Genomic DNA, 15,056 nt, shown 5'->3' on the forward strand with positions numbered 1-15,056 from the left:
AAAAGATTTTTAAATCCTAAACTCAGAAGCCTGATAAATTTTAAGTAATTTTTATTATCACCTGCAGGGTTGATGCTGTTTAACCCATAAATAAATTAATTCAGCTCTTAGATTTTACTCTTAATTTTATGAATAACGTATGACAACATCAAATCAGTGTACAAAATTTGAATCTTTTTGTAGCCTTCTTTGAATTATTTGCTGTAGCTCAGCTATAATGTATATATTTTGCAATACAAGAGTTATGGAATATGTATGTTTGACAGATAAGTAATTTGGTTTCTATTACAGATATTAAAGTAATATATTAGGATGCTTTTAAAATACATTTCAGAAATATATTTTAAAACCAACCTAAGAGTAGAGGAAACCTCTTCAAGGTAACATCAAAAATTATCGTGGGATAACATATTCCTGTTTTATTTGTTCTTCTGTGTTCTTTGTTTTTGCAGGGCTATGTTTGAAGTAAACATGAAAGAAAGAGATGGTGGAAGTGTTACCATTACTAATTTGTCCTCCAAAGCAGTAAAAGCGTTTCTTGATTATGCCTATACTGGAAAAACAAAGATAACAGATGATAATGTGGAAATGTTTCTCCAGTTGTCATCGTTTCTTCAAGTTTCCTTCCTATCCAAAGCTTGCAGTGACTTTTTAATAAAAAATATTAATCTTGTCAACTGTTTACAGTTATTATCTATCTCAGATAGCTATGGCTCTACCCGTTTGTTTGATCATGCTTTATACTTTGTACAACATCACTTTTCTTTAGTATTTAAATCCAGTGATTTCTTAGAGTTAAATTTTGGAGTACTACAGAAGTGTCTGGAATCAGATGAATTAAATGTTCCCGAAGAAGAAACTGTACTGAAAGTCGTCCTCAGTTGGACTAAACATAACTTAGAATCAAGGCAAAAGCATCTGCCTTATTTGATTAAAAAAGTAAGATTATATCACTTACCTGAGGAGACACTTCAAGACTGTCTGCTCAATGAAGAGTGTTTACTCAAAAGCACAGACTGTTTTGACGTGATCATGGATGCGATTAAGTGTGTGCAAGGTTCTGGCGGACTTTTCCCTGATGCCCGACCCTCCACAACTGAAAAATACATATTTGTTCACAAAACTGAGGAAAATGGAGAAAATCAATACACATTTTGCTATAATATTAAAAGTGATTCATGGAAAATACTGCCACAGTCACACCTAATTGATTTGCCAGGATCTAGTCTGTCTAGCTACGGGGAGAAAATATTCTTGACAGGTGGTTGCAAAGGGCCGTGTTGCAGAACCGTCCGGCTCCATATTGCAGAGTCATATCATGATGCCACTGATCAAACCTGGTGCTACTGTCCAGTCAAAAATGATTTCTTCCTGGTATCAACCATGAAAACACCAAGAACCATGCATACATCAGTTATGGCTCTCAATCGATTATTTGTCATAGGTGGTAAGACTAAAGGCTCTCAGGACATTAGAAGTCTCTTAGCTGTTGAATCTTACAACCCTCTTTCCAAAGAATGGATATCTGTTAGCCCATTGCCCAGGGGCATCTACTATCCCGAAGCAAGTGCATGCCAAAATGTAATTTATGTTCTTGGATCAGAGGTAGAGATTACAGATGCTTTTAACCCATCACTTGACTGCTTTTTTAAATACAATGCCACAACCGATCAGTGGTCTGAACTAGTGGCAGAGTTTGGGCAGTTTTTTCACGCAACACTAATTAAAGCTGTCCCAGTAAACTGTACACTGTATATATGTGACCTTTCCACCTACAAGGTTTATAGTTTTTGTCCAGATACTTGCGTTTGGAAGGGTGAAGGATCTTTTGAATGTGCAGGCTTTAACGCAGGTGCAGTTGGCATTGAAGATAAAATTTATATATTAGGTGGTGATTATGCACCAGATGAAATCACAGATGAAGTCCAGGTCTACCACAGCAGCAGGTCCGAGTGGGAAGAAGTTTCACCAATGCCAAGAGCCTTAACCGAATTTTACTGCCAGGCGATTCAGTTTAATAAATACAGGGACCCATGGTTTTCTAATCATTACTAAAAGTAGTTTGTGATTAGACATCCTAAAACTACTACAGCTCTAGAAACCTGCAGTAAATTTGTTAACCTTAATTGTTGGTAAAAAGGTCTTCACAGCCTAATAAAATGCATCTTCTGTTAGAGAATTACTATGAATGTACACCATCTATGAATTAGCAATTTCCAGAAACTTAAAATACAGAATACATTTTACCAAAAATTACACTGTGTTTAATTTAATCTTGTAGAATCTAGAATACTTAGTATTTTCATATGTAAATAAAACTCATAGGCTTTGATGTGTTGATTTTTGAAGTACTTTATCCATGAAAGACTAGTTAAAAATGAATCAGAGTTAACAGATTTGTGCAATTTAAATGGCAGGAATCTCTTTAGGTAGTAAAAACAGTTTATTTACACTCTGTATTACATGAAGTGAAAAATAAATTAGAGGTGAGAATTCTACCTTGTTACTATAGGTATAAAAGCTGTTGAATTCCTATTTTTTCCAATCATTGGTTAGCTGCTTCTAAGCCCTTTCATTTCTTTCATCACTTTTAGTCAGGAAATTTCTGAAATGTAGTGTATTTCCCCTGCCTTCTAAACTGTACAGTAAATATGGTTTATCTCTTTGTATGATTCAACTCTTCATTAAGAGCATAATGTAACCGTATTGTTATGCCACAATGCCATTGGCAGTTACTGAAATGCCTTAAAAATTGCTGATTGTCTTAGTTCTCAGTGTTAGTTCGTGTCAGTTTCCAGCAAGATTATTTGTCGTATTTTCTGGCTCATGCTCAGTAAAGTAGCATTCTTGATTTAATTAATTCTAAGTTACAGCTGACCTGAGTTTATCTTAACATTGTAACCCATTGAGTGAGGTTCTTAAATTATGGGATGATTGTCCTAAAATACTTTTTTCCTATCAGTTGCCAGTTTCCAATGTGAGGATGTAGAAATCTGACCTGTAGATAAGTGGATCACCCTTGTTGACATTTCTTATACTTTTACATGTCCAAATTTGAGTTATAATAGGAAATTTCAGCATTTCAATTAGTACCATGCCAGTTTCCTATGATGATATATACCAGCTGTAAAGCACTGTGTATGTTTACTACTTCAGTAAGTTATAGTGAATTATTTCCTAAATTTAAAAATATAGCTGGGCTTTCAGTATTGATAGTAGTACTCAAAAACTTGCATCTGATTAGATGTTTAATCATCTTTAACCCGAACAATGAAAGAGTATTAATCATCCTTGTTCTCAGCTAAGATGATTCTGCCTTGTACGAGGACATGTTTCTTTAGTCAGTCTTAAAGGTACAGGCATTTCAGGTTTTAAGCCTCCTGATTTACAGCTCAGGTAATGTGTAGACTATTTCTCTGGAATTAAATGTAGTTTCTCATATACTGTAGTAAATGTTAATCTGTTGTAAATATACATATTCTTTAGATGTAGAAATATACTGAAATGCAGGTCTTTTACCATATAAATTTATGCAATCATAAGCTTCAAATATATTTTTCAAAGTAGAACAGGATATTAGACTAAGTTATTGTGCAGTTCCAAAATCGGAGACTGTCCCTAATCCGATGACGGTTGCATACAAAGTATTCTGTAGAACTGGCAGCTTCCTCCCTGTCTACCTTCATTGGCTCTGCTCTTTTTCCTCTGTGTGCATGTGTAAGAGAAAAAGAAACAATTCAGGGGAGGCTTTCTTTTGTGTGAATGTGTGGCTTTGAAAACAAGTTATTTGAGAAAGAACATAATACTTTGGGTGACCTGTATGTGGATTTACTAAAAGTCTTAATTTAAGCATATATAAATGAGAGTATGTTAAAAAAAATAAATATTGTTTTTAAGCAATGACTCTAGGAATTGTTCATCTTTCCAGAAAGGAGAAACTAAAGCAAAGTAGAATCCTTTCCTAATCTTGATTCATTATTATATCTTGATTTCTACCGTTCTTCTCATTGGCCATTGATTTCTAATAACGTTACTAGAAATATCCTTGTTATCAAAGCTTAGATGGCTCCCTCTGCATTTGATTTAATACACTTTCTAATGCACAAGGCTTTCTGCCTTAGTTTCCAAAACTGCTGCAGGTCACTTGTTAATCATTTTCATTTGTTGCCATCCCTTTACATCTGTACCTGAGTGCTCTTCATCAGTTGTAACTGCAAGAAAAGGAGTCTGTCTGGTCATAAAACCCCAAACTCCTCCTGTACTTACTGTTTGTTTGTTTGTTTCCCCCTGGGCACATCACAATCTGTGCTGGGCTTGGCTCTGTTAATCATTGACCTTGTTCTCTCTAATTTTGCATCATCTGGTAAAGGTAACACTTTAATTTTATCTATCAAGTGGTTATTGAAAAATGGTTCTCTGTGTTGAAAAATCCTCAAGGAACCCAACCATGTACACACATGGTCATTGACTAAGTTGGTTATCTCTTTCTGATCTTGCCAATCACTTTGGCTTCACTGAGAACCATATATATTATTCTGGCCTCACCTTCCATTCTGGATCTCTGACGTGCAAATCTCAGTGATCTCTCAAGTCTGTTCTCAGTGCCCTCAGGAGGAGCCGTTTCTCTGCCGGTAAGGTCAGGAAGTAACATCCCTTTATCTATGACTTCTTTCTTTAGTCTTTTTTGTTTTTCTTCTTTAAAGTCTACTTTCCTTTCATTACCATCCTTCAGCCAATGCTGCAGTGTAAGAGAGAGTAATTCTGCTCATTATCCAGATTGCTTTCATTCTTGTGGAAAAATACTATTTGGCATTTCTAAATCCTTCAGTATTTGTCTTGGTCCACCACATTTGGATTATGCATGCAGGAAATTCTAATACAGTAATGTCTTTTAAAATTGAAAGTGGGTATGTGCCACTATTAAATATTAAAAAGACTAAATTCAACATTTATATAAGGTCAAAGTTAATGAACATTTAGAGCGATCTTCAAACTTGATTTACTGTGTGGAGCACCTTTTGTTCATCTGTTACCTGTGAGACTAAGCAATATGGGGAATATTTGCATAATCAAAACTAACTACATTCCCATAACACTCAGCGCTGGTATGGGGAGGGAAAGAGGTCTTTATCATAGTAGTATTTACTCCATGTTACCCTTGGAAGCTAGAATATTGTTTGAGAGCAACCACATCCTGCAACATGGTTCCATCTTTCCCAGATACCAATAAGAGCAACTGAATAGTGTTCAGTGTGCCTCAAAGCATGTGATTTGAAAATCAGAGTCAAAGAAATAGGAAAACATCTGTTTAGATTTGGAAGCAATAAATATAATGATTAAATATATTGTTGAATATATGGTGTTACTATTAGATCATCCTTCTTGGTCTAATTGGACCTTGTGTTTGGAAACACATATTTAGAATTGAGTGTATAAGACTCAGAAATGTCTTCCAATGGGCAGCTCTTTAGGGCAACCTGAAAACAAAGGCTAGAATTTATAGGGAAGCAGCAGATTTTGGTTCAACTTAAGAAAAAACTTTTCTCCACTTTATAGAGCCATACTTAGAATAAAACTAGTTATCAAAGACTATGGCATGTGGCAGGTAATTAGCCCAGCAAATTCCTACACAGGAGTACACAACCAAAGATTTCTACATTCTATTTACACATTTTCACCTGATTGCTTACTGCTTCCATTTATTTAGCATTTGGGTATTCTCGGTAACTTGAGTTCAATGATTCTGCATACTCAAGATTGCAGTAAGACTTGAGTCTTAAAAGTACATCATTGTAGGAGCATTCTTATTGAAGGAAATTTGTTCTTTTTTTTAATTACTCAGGAAAAAGGTCTGTAAATGGTGCTGACATTTATAGTGAACTATATATAATGTGGATTTTTCCTTCTGCCTACCGTAGGTGCACATTTGTTTTATAGTGAATAGAAGCTTTTGAAAGACCATTATTTAAGATTTTCTCCTAAATTATTGTTCTTATTTCACTGTAAATGTAGCTATATAGCTAAATGTAGTGATTCTAATAAAAAATTCTGTGATTTGAAAGGATATCTTTATATCTTAAAATTCTAGATGTATTTATAAATTATATTTAATGATGCTGATGCTTCATCAGATTTAAAACATAAATAGAATTTAATCACAGGATTATATTACACACTTATCAAAAGATAACTCTTCTAAATCATAGACTCATATCAAACTTGAAATTCACCTTGGAATCTAATACAGCTCCGACCTGTTAAAGCCCCTCTGAATTCTAAAACACCCTTGACAGATGATTTTCTTCCAAATTCTAATTCAGTTCTTTCAGGGTAAAGTGCTCACTACCTCCATTTTTTAACAGGTCTATTAGAAAGTTCTTTCTAACATTGAAATGTAATTTTACCCCCCTTGTAATAACTTTCCATCCTTGGTCCTAGGTTGCCGTCTCCGTAAGTATTAGAAACAGCATGTCTTCCATTCCTCGAATATCAAGGCTTCATTTTCCTTCTTGTTCAAATGCTTAACACTTTAAACCTGCACAATGGCTGGGATTACATGCTTTCTCTTGTGTGGTTGCCTCAGAGAATACATCTTAGCTCTATGGCTTTTTTTTCTTTTTGGTGTGTTGAGCCTGACCAGCATTGCAGAATCTCTTGATAATGCAGGCATCTCGTTCCCTTAAACATTTCTCTAGCTCTTATAAACCCAATATGGGTTAGAGCCTTGTATCTCTTTCCTTCTACTCCCCATCAACATAATCACAAATATATATCTTCTGGAAGAGGGAGTCTAAAGCCAGATTTTAATATCTTTCAATTATTTGTCATTAGGTACGATTTTCAGAATTTTTTAAAAACAATTCTAAGAGACCCTACAAAGTATACCAAAAAATAGAAACCAAAGCAGTCACATTCTTGGTGGTTAATGAGAGGACAGTTTGCTCACAAATCAATAAAGACCAGCCTTATAGTAACAAAGTCCAGAGATTCATCTATCTGTACTTGTTTGTTTAGTTGGATAGAGCGTGATAGTTCCAGAAAACAATGCCATTACTAAATAACTCTACAGGTCAGGTAGCTTTATTCATCTTATTAACTTCTTGACAACATTCCCAATCATAACTGTCTAACTAGCTCAACAAATTATGCTATTGGTTCCAAAAGTAACAAGGTTATTCGAATAACTCAGAGTACAATTCTCTTGAGTATCACATTGTGGTGTAAATATTTCTTCACATGTTTGTCTTCCTCATTTAATGGGAAACTCTTAGGAATAGTGACATATATTTATCATTTCTGGACCTAGCAATTAGCACAGTGCCTGCATATAATAAGACATCTAATAAACGGACATTCTGTTGAGCCAATATGGGAAGCAGAATTTATTATAGTTATATTGTTACTGAATAGGTTAGATATAACTGTACATTTTGCAATTGTTTTAAGGTACAAAAGAGATTATTTTGATTACATTAGGATTTTGCATTTTAGAATGCTACACATTGTATTTTAGTTATCTATTAATGTATGTATTCATTCTGTTTGTAATATGTGATATCTTTCTCATGTTCAAAGTCTGGGTTAGGTAATTTATACAACTCTTTGTTAGTATGTGTTGTATATGAGTTTCTGTTAGTATGTGGGAAAGTTGATAATGAAGTATTTTTTGAGAATGTAATTGCATTCAACAGTGCATTGCCCACCTTTGGAGAACATACACAGTTGTTTGTACAGTTGTATAGTGTATGTATAATTGGTTCATGAGATTATACATTGAAAATAATTTATCCACTGAATTTTTAGTGCTTAAAGATTATTTGTTCTCCTTGAATTTTAATTATATTTAATTCTGTGTTTCCTTTCAAATGCAATAATAGATAAGACAGTGACTGAAAGTTTCATTAGTAGACATGCAACCCCCATTTCTCCTGTAAGAGCATAATAGCTTTAGTGGCTTTTTTCCTACTTAGGAGATAGTGCTCAAAGCTACTTAACATTGCATATCTAAGTAATTTACTTCATGTCCCTATTAGTAGAAATATGGGCTTTTGCCATGTGCTATGAGAAATAAAATCAGCATTTTTTTCAGGTCCATGTTAACCGTATTAACATGCAGTAAAACATTTCAATTATATAAAATAATTACTAATGTATTAAAATGTATCTCTGAAATGAATACCTATTCTGTTTGTCTTTATTGCTATTAGAAATAAAAAAGGTAGAAAAAGGTGGGTACTAAGGCTCTCATTTTCTTGCCATCCCCTTCCTCAGATGCCCTGCGTGGCTCTAACGAGGCTCAGCATTCCCGGGAGTGTGGTTGTGGAGGCGGGGGTACTGTCAGAAGGTGCTCTGTGCTTGTGATGACGTGTTCTGCAAAACAGACTTCAAGGTGAACATCCTGGTCGGAAAGAATAGAACACAGCTAGATTTCAAGTGAGTCGTAGGTGGGGAGAGACCTCCAGGCTCTGACTGGGCTAAGAAAGAACAAAGCAAATGTCCGTGAGTCACAAAGCAGCAGGAGCTAGCTGAATGTGCAGGGTCAGGCACCGTCCAGCCCTTCTTCACGGCACAGCAGCCATACACGCAGCAGCCAGCTGCCAGGGTATAAGCGTGGTTCCTACCTCGTATGTCCAAAGTGCTCATTGAGGGGGAGCGAGTAAAGGGGTGCAGAGTCTGAGAGACTAAGTGGTGCCATAAAAAGACATAAATGTTACATTGGACAGATGCTCTCAAGTCCAGTTCTGTAGTTTTCCCTCTTTCTGGACAGGCCCATTTGCTGTCATGGTTCTGATTTTTCCTATGTGAGGAGCTGTGATTTACTAAATGACCTTGGCTCCCACGTCTCTCTTCTAGACTACTGCCGAGGTTAAAACAGGGTTCCTCTTTGGAAACTCAGCCCTTAAAAACCCAGCTGTCCCTATCATAGCCACAAGAATGCGTAAGGCCAGCCGCTTTCCCTGAACTTCTTAGACTCCCTCAACAAATCCTTGGGCCAACCTTATCGTTCCAGGCTTCCCTTATTACCTCCAATTCTCATGTATTTCCAGCTCTCTGTAGTTTACTTTGCCATCAAATATTGACTCATCTCCTTCTCTTTAATCCTAGACAGAAGCCTTTAACAAAATTAATTAAAAAATGTAAAGATATTGTAGGGAATTTGCCTGTTACCAAGTTGTCAGAGATGCTCCCCTCGAATCAGAGGTCTCCTCCTTGGCCAGCGTTTTCATTCTTGCAAGCTCTCCTCTTAAGTCATTAAACACAATGGTTACTAATCTCAGTCTGATGCACTGGCTTTTGAAGTTCTGTGTCTAAATTCTGAACTGCCTGAATTTGTCCTTTTGCCCCACTACAGGAGAAAAGAAAAGACTCTCAATGACAAAATTTAACCTCCAAACTTACAGGAAATAAATTGCAATGAGCATTTAAAGTAGCGGTTGGTTCCCTCTCTGATCACTAAGATTTCTAATCACTAAGTAACTAAGAGCTACTTAATATTGTGTGGACACAGTAAGACTCTTGGGCATTTATAGTGTAAGTTACACATATGTTTTGTCAAAAACTATTTGTAGCAATTCAGCCAATATAGAGTTTAATTGACGTATGTGTATATTTTCCAGAGAAAAATAATAATCCTAAAAAAGTAATTACTCTTTTCACTATGAAAACGGAGTCTTCAAAATGTTTATAAAGTGTTTTGGGATTTTTAAAACTACAAAATATTGAATTTTTAGGCAATGAGGCACTAAACTAATCTACTTAATGAATATTAATTAATTGAACTTTTAATAAATAAAGTTGTATTTTAATTACTTTCATAAAACCCATGTTTCCAGGGTAAAGTTTCTTTGCATTTATTAAATTTTGCTGTTTTAAAGGCTTCCATAAAGTTTAACGTAACAACCTAAGATAGCAAACAATAATATTCATGAAAAACTTAAGAAATCTGTGGGAGCTATCCTAAAATAGAATTTAAGCATAAATATTAAACAGATCATCCTGGTATTTATCAAGTGTTAATTTCACTGCACCTGGTAAATGTGTTTGCCTTTCTTCCAAGTTCAGAACTTGTCTAACCTCGTTTTGCTCTGGTGGTAATTGGTGAATTTTCCAAGGGAAGTTAATTTCCCTTCTCTAAACTTGACCAAAATGTATGGTACAAAATTAGTTAAATGTTTTTTTAATCAAGAAAAACTTTTCTCTAGGCTTTTCAGAGTTAAAGATCCAGTCAGACTTAATGTTTTCCTTTTAGATATTAACCACCCTTTTATGTTATGAAACATTAATTGGAATTCAAACTATTTATAGCTGTTTTTTAAACAACATTTTAACAAATCAGTAAGATTTTGGTTTCTTTTACACATACAGTTCACCTCGTATCTATTGAAGAAGTAAAATATTACCATGGTATTCTTCCATTTAAATACAGTTCATGGTGGGGAGGACGTAGCTCAGTGGTAGAGTGCGTGCCTAGCATGCACAAGGTCCTGTTCAATCCCCAGTGCCTCCATTAAACCTAGTTACCTCCACCTCCCCCCCAAAAAAGAAAAATAAAGAAATACAGTTCACATTTCTCTTAAAAGCACAAATAAATGAGCACTCTCCTTTCTAGCCAATTGTTACAAAGAGATTTATTCAATGGTTTAAAGCATCGAAAGTTCTTTCTTTTGTAAGTGAAATATTGAGGCTCTAACCAACAATTTCTGTTATGGGATGTCTATCCAGGAATACATGTGTCAGACAGTGTTCCTTAAACTCACTTCAAAAAAACAAAAACAAGACGTCTGGGAGACCTGTTAGAAATACCAGATCCAGGACCTTACTCTTAGATTTTGATTTAGTGAGTTCTAGATTTGGGTCCTAGGAACTCATATTTTTAACAAGCACTGCAAATAATTCTTATCAGTGAGTGAGTGAGTCTGGAAATATGCTGGGGTGGAGGCTAAGTGCTCAGCTCTGAAGTTACACAGGTCTGGGTTTGCAACTTAGTTCCACTACGGAGTGGTTTAAATAAGCTTGAGCAAGTTCCTTAAACATTCTGTGCCTCAGTTTCTTTATGGGCAAAATGGAGACAATATTTGTACCTCCCACAAAATGTTGTTGTGAGAATTAAATCAAGTGAGACACATGACATGTTTGGCAGTGAGGAACGTTCAATGTATATCTTATCTCCTCCCTCCCTTTTTTTTCTTTTTTGATTTTAGCAGAAGCCATGTTCCCCTCTCTCTCCAACATGCTACCCTAGTCTTACATTCTGCAATTACAGATAAACTTTTAAATCTGAAAAGTACCCAAATCTACCTTGGGAGAGGGAATTGATGTCACAAAGGAAATCTTAGCCCAACACACAGTTTAGCTTTGACTTGGCCCTAACCATTCCTTCTTTGGCTCAACAATGAGTTTCTCACTTATTAACTCACTCACTGAACAACCATTTCTTGCGTTCCTAATGTGTGTCATCACCGTACCAGTCTCAAGGGTACAACAGCAGGAAAATCAGGTGCATGCCGTATTCTCCTTGAATGCACTGAGTGTTCTGCTGCTTCTGCAAGTCTCCCCAGATTTGGCTTTTGCCTGGGCTCTACTGCTAACACTTTCGATTTGGCCCCATTTTTGTTTTCCACTCTGTTTCAGGCCCTTGAGCTTAGTAAGTTCCTTGGCTTCCACATCTGCTCTGCCCAAATGAGAATTCCTTTCTTCTCCTTGACCCACAGCTCTCAAGTTCAATATTGGCTCCTGTGGCTGATGCCAGATGGAGCATGAAGCCCAAATCTCTTGCACACACACGAGCAGAGGGTCAGACAACTGGATTACAGAACCTTAAACTGTCATAAAATGGGTGAAAACTCTTAGAAATCTACAAGGGATTTCAAATCTATTGAATATTTTATTTTCATAAACTGCACTGCAGAAGAATGTGTAAATCTTTGAACAAAATTCAAAATTTTTTTCTCCATAATCTCCCATCTGCTGTATATATTCAGTCCTATTTAATGTGTCATGTTGGCAAATTTTCACATATCATGCAGAGTACTACTTGAGTATTTTTCCACCTGGTAAATAGAGTATTAAATAAGATTATCATTTCTCAACTTTTCCCCAAGCATAGTCTTCACCAAGATAACACGGACTTAAGAAAATATGCAGAGGTCAGCTTATCGATATTTAGAAACACAAAATGAGGATCATCAGTCATAAAAATTTCACTTAACGTGTAATGATCCTTCTCATTAATAAGTTGAGCCCTTTTAGATCTTGCAAATGTAACTAATGCGGCATCAGGGAGTCAAATAAAGCAGAGGCAAGCGGTGTAAATTCCATGTGACCAAGAATACTGAGGATACAATGCATGCAGTCAGGACCTCAGGAGTGAGGGGAGGGCTGAAGGCCAAACACCAGTGATCCTTTAAGAAGTGTTAGGTCAGCTGCTGCTGTAAGTGGTCATTCCTCGACCCTGCTCTGCTCAGCCAACATCTCTGGCCTTAAGTGGGCTTCACTTCCATGTGGCCAGGAGCCACGACAATCTATGTCTTTGAAGGGAAGACAGAGCAGAAGGATACCTAATGGGGGATAGGAGAGATCTGGACTTAAAATTCTGTTCAGCCCAAAGAACAGACATTCACACCCTGAGCCTGGGGCCCCGACTTCCCTGTTAGAAACTTCCACTGTGTCGCAGAGACCTCTCTGAGCAGGGCTAAGAAGCCGGCACGTGACACTAATGCTCAATAAATGAAAATGTTTCTTTCTATTTCGAGTGCCTCAATTTCTTTTGCTGGGAGTGGGGGCAGTCAGCATTTCTGTAGAATCACAGTATCACTGTTTCAGTAGAAAGGCACACGGCATTAAGGTGTCACCTGAGAAAGGCCAGCTGCCTACCCCAGACAGGTCCTCATGGGATGGCAGGACACGGTTGCCACCATGTCTATTCAGTCACCTATTGCTCCATAACAAACCACCTCAAATTTAATGGCTTAAAACAATCTTCCTGCTCGTGGTTCTGTGGTCAGGAATTTGGGCAGGGCTGAGCAGGGACGGCTTATCTTTTTTCAACACGGACCTGATAGATTCACACAAGGCTGGGGGCTCACACGTCTGGTGCCTTGGTGCTAGGGGTCAATGGGACAGCTCAGCACTCGTCCCTGTGTCTTCTCTCTTCATGTGGTCTTTTTCCTGTGGGGTTGCTCTGTCCAGTATGGTCAATGCTATCCACATGTGCCTATTCACATCAAAAATTATATTAATCAAAGTTTTAAAAAATTTTAAAATGTAGTTTCTCAGTCACAAGCCACATTTCAAGTACTCAGTAGTTACGTGTGGCTAGTGGATGCCACATGCAGAGTATCTGGACAATGTGGAGTATTTTCGTCCCTGAAGAAATTTCTGTTACACTGCTCTAGGGCCTTCCTCTCCAGCAGGAGAACCCAAACTTCTTTCCATGGTACCTGGCTTCTCTCTAATTGACAGCAGAGCTACAGGGCCATTGTCAAACTTCATGATCACTGCCAGGCGTATGTGGCAGGCTCAAATCCTTTGCCCCTCTCTTGCTTTGTCATACTCACTTCAAAAAACAAAAACTGAAGTGATCTGACATTGAATATGCCCGTAAATTCCCGTCACCAACCCCTTCTACCCATCTACCAGCATCTTTACCCACATACTCTGCCCTCCCCCTTTCTACAACGGACAGACTGTTCTTGTGGACACTCCCCGTTTGTGAGTGGATCAAATCCCCTGTCACTTCTGAAGCTTCTCTTCCTTTCTCCTCCAGCATCCGTTTCCCCACATTTATGCATCCCTTCCATCAGCACACAAACACGTTGACTCCGTATACCTTCCAGCAACTGCTCCATTTCTTTCTTTTTCTAATTGAAGTAGAGTCAGTTTACAATGTTGTGTCAATTTCTGGTGCACAGCATCATGTTTCAGACATCCAGATACATACATATATTCCTTTTCAGATTCTTTTTCATTGTAGGTTGCTACAAGATATTGAACAGAGTTCCCTGTGCTGTGTACTATAAACTTGTTGTTCATCTGTTTTACATGTAGTTGTTACTATCTGCAGATCTCGAACTCTGCCCCAGTTCTTTGTATGCATCCACTTCTTACCTTTCTTCTCTCCGGCTCTTGCCAATCATTTTGCCCAAACTGCTTTTGTCAAGGCCATCAGTAGCCTCTTGACACGTCCCTTACCTGAACTATCAGCAGCTTTTTACCCAGTTCATCACTCCCTCCTCCTTGACATCCTTTGCTCCAGAACTCCACCCTCTTCTGGCTTTCTTTTTGCCTCCCTCCATCCGTCTCCTATGTTTGTTTCTTCTTTTCTCACAGATCTAGGGTGCCCCAGGGATCGGCTTTTAAGACTTTTTTTTTTTAAGTCTTTTTTTTCCTGAGGGGGAGGTAATTAGGTTTCTTCACTGATTTCCACTTGGAGGAGGTATAGGGGATTGAACCCGCGACCTTCTGGGTGCTGAGCATGCGCTCTACCACTTGAGTTATATACCCTTCTGCCTAGTCTTTTTTTTTTTTTAATTGAAGTATAGTCTCATCCATCTACACTAACTCCCTAGGCAATTTCATCCAACAGCACGAATTTATATTCCATCCATCTGTTGTCAGATCCAAGTTTGTGTGCCCAACAGTGAGGCCAGACATTTGGAGCAGAAAAATATTATTTCAAAGGCCAAGCAAGGAGTATAGGCAGCTCGTGCTCAAAGACCTGCTCCCTGGTAGACTCGGAGAAGCATTTCTCAGGGCCAGGTGAAGGAAAGAGCTGTGCACGGTGAGTGATCAGCTTGTGCACAGTTCCCTTACTGGTTGATGGTGCCGTAGCAGGGCGATGTCACAGGGATTAACACCGTTCACCCTCAGGTTCAGCTCATCTGGGGGCCGTGTGCTAGTGTGATCATGCGGGTATCTTTTTCCATCCCATGGGGGTTTAGTATCTTCAGAATAGCCCAGGAATGCATCAGGCACTGTTGTCTATGTCCTTCAGGGAGGAACTGAAGATTCCATGACTCTGTTACATTGGCTGGTCTATTGTTTAAATTGTTACCGGT

The 15,056-nt window shown here is 37.6% G+C and overlaps 1 protein-coding gene across 1 annotated transcript in view; it reads left to right on the forward strand.

The window, feature by feature from the left end:
• KBTBD3 (kelch repeat and BTB domain containing 3) overlaps positions 1–8,216 on the forward strand; it is a 41,379-nt gene extending 33,163 nt beyond the window's left edge. Inside the window, exon 3 of the mRNA XM_006216511.4 lies at positions 453–8,216. Within this exon, the coding sequence (XP_006216573.1) occupies positions 453–2,055 (1,603 nt within the window). The 3' untranslated portion in view covers positions 2,056–8,216. The remainder of the gene's footprint in view (positions 1–452) is intronic.
• The last annotated feature ends 6,840 nt before the right edge of the window (positions 8,217–15,056 follow it).

This window comes from Vicugna pacos, chromosome 10 (assembly GCF_048564905.1).
Source record: "Vicugna pacos chromosome 10, VicPac4, whole genome shotgun sequence".
Classification (NCBI taxonomy): domain Eukaryota; kingdom Metazoa; phylum Chordata; class Mammalia; order Artiodactyla; family Camelidae; genus Vicugna; species Vicugna pacos.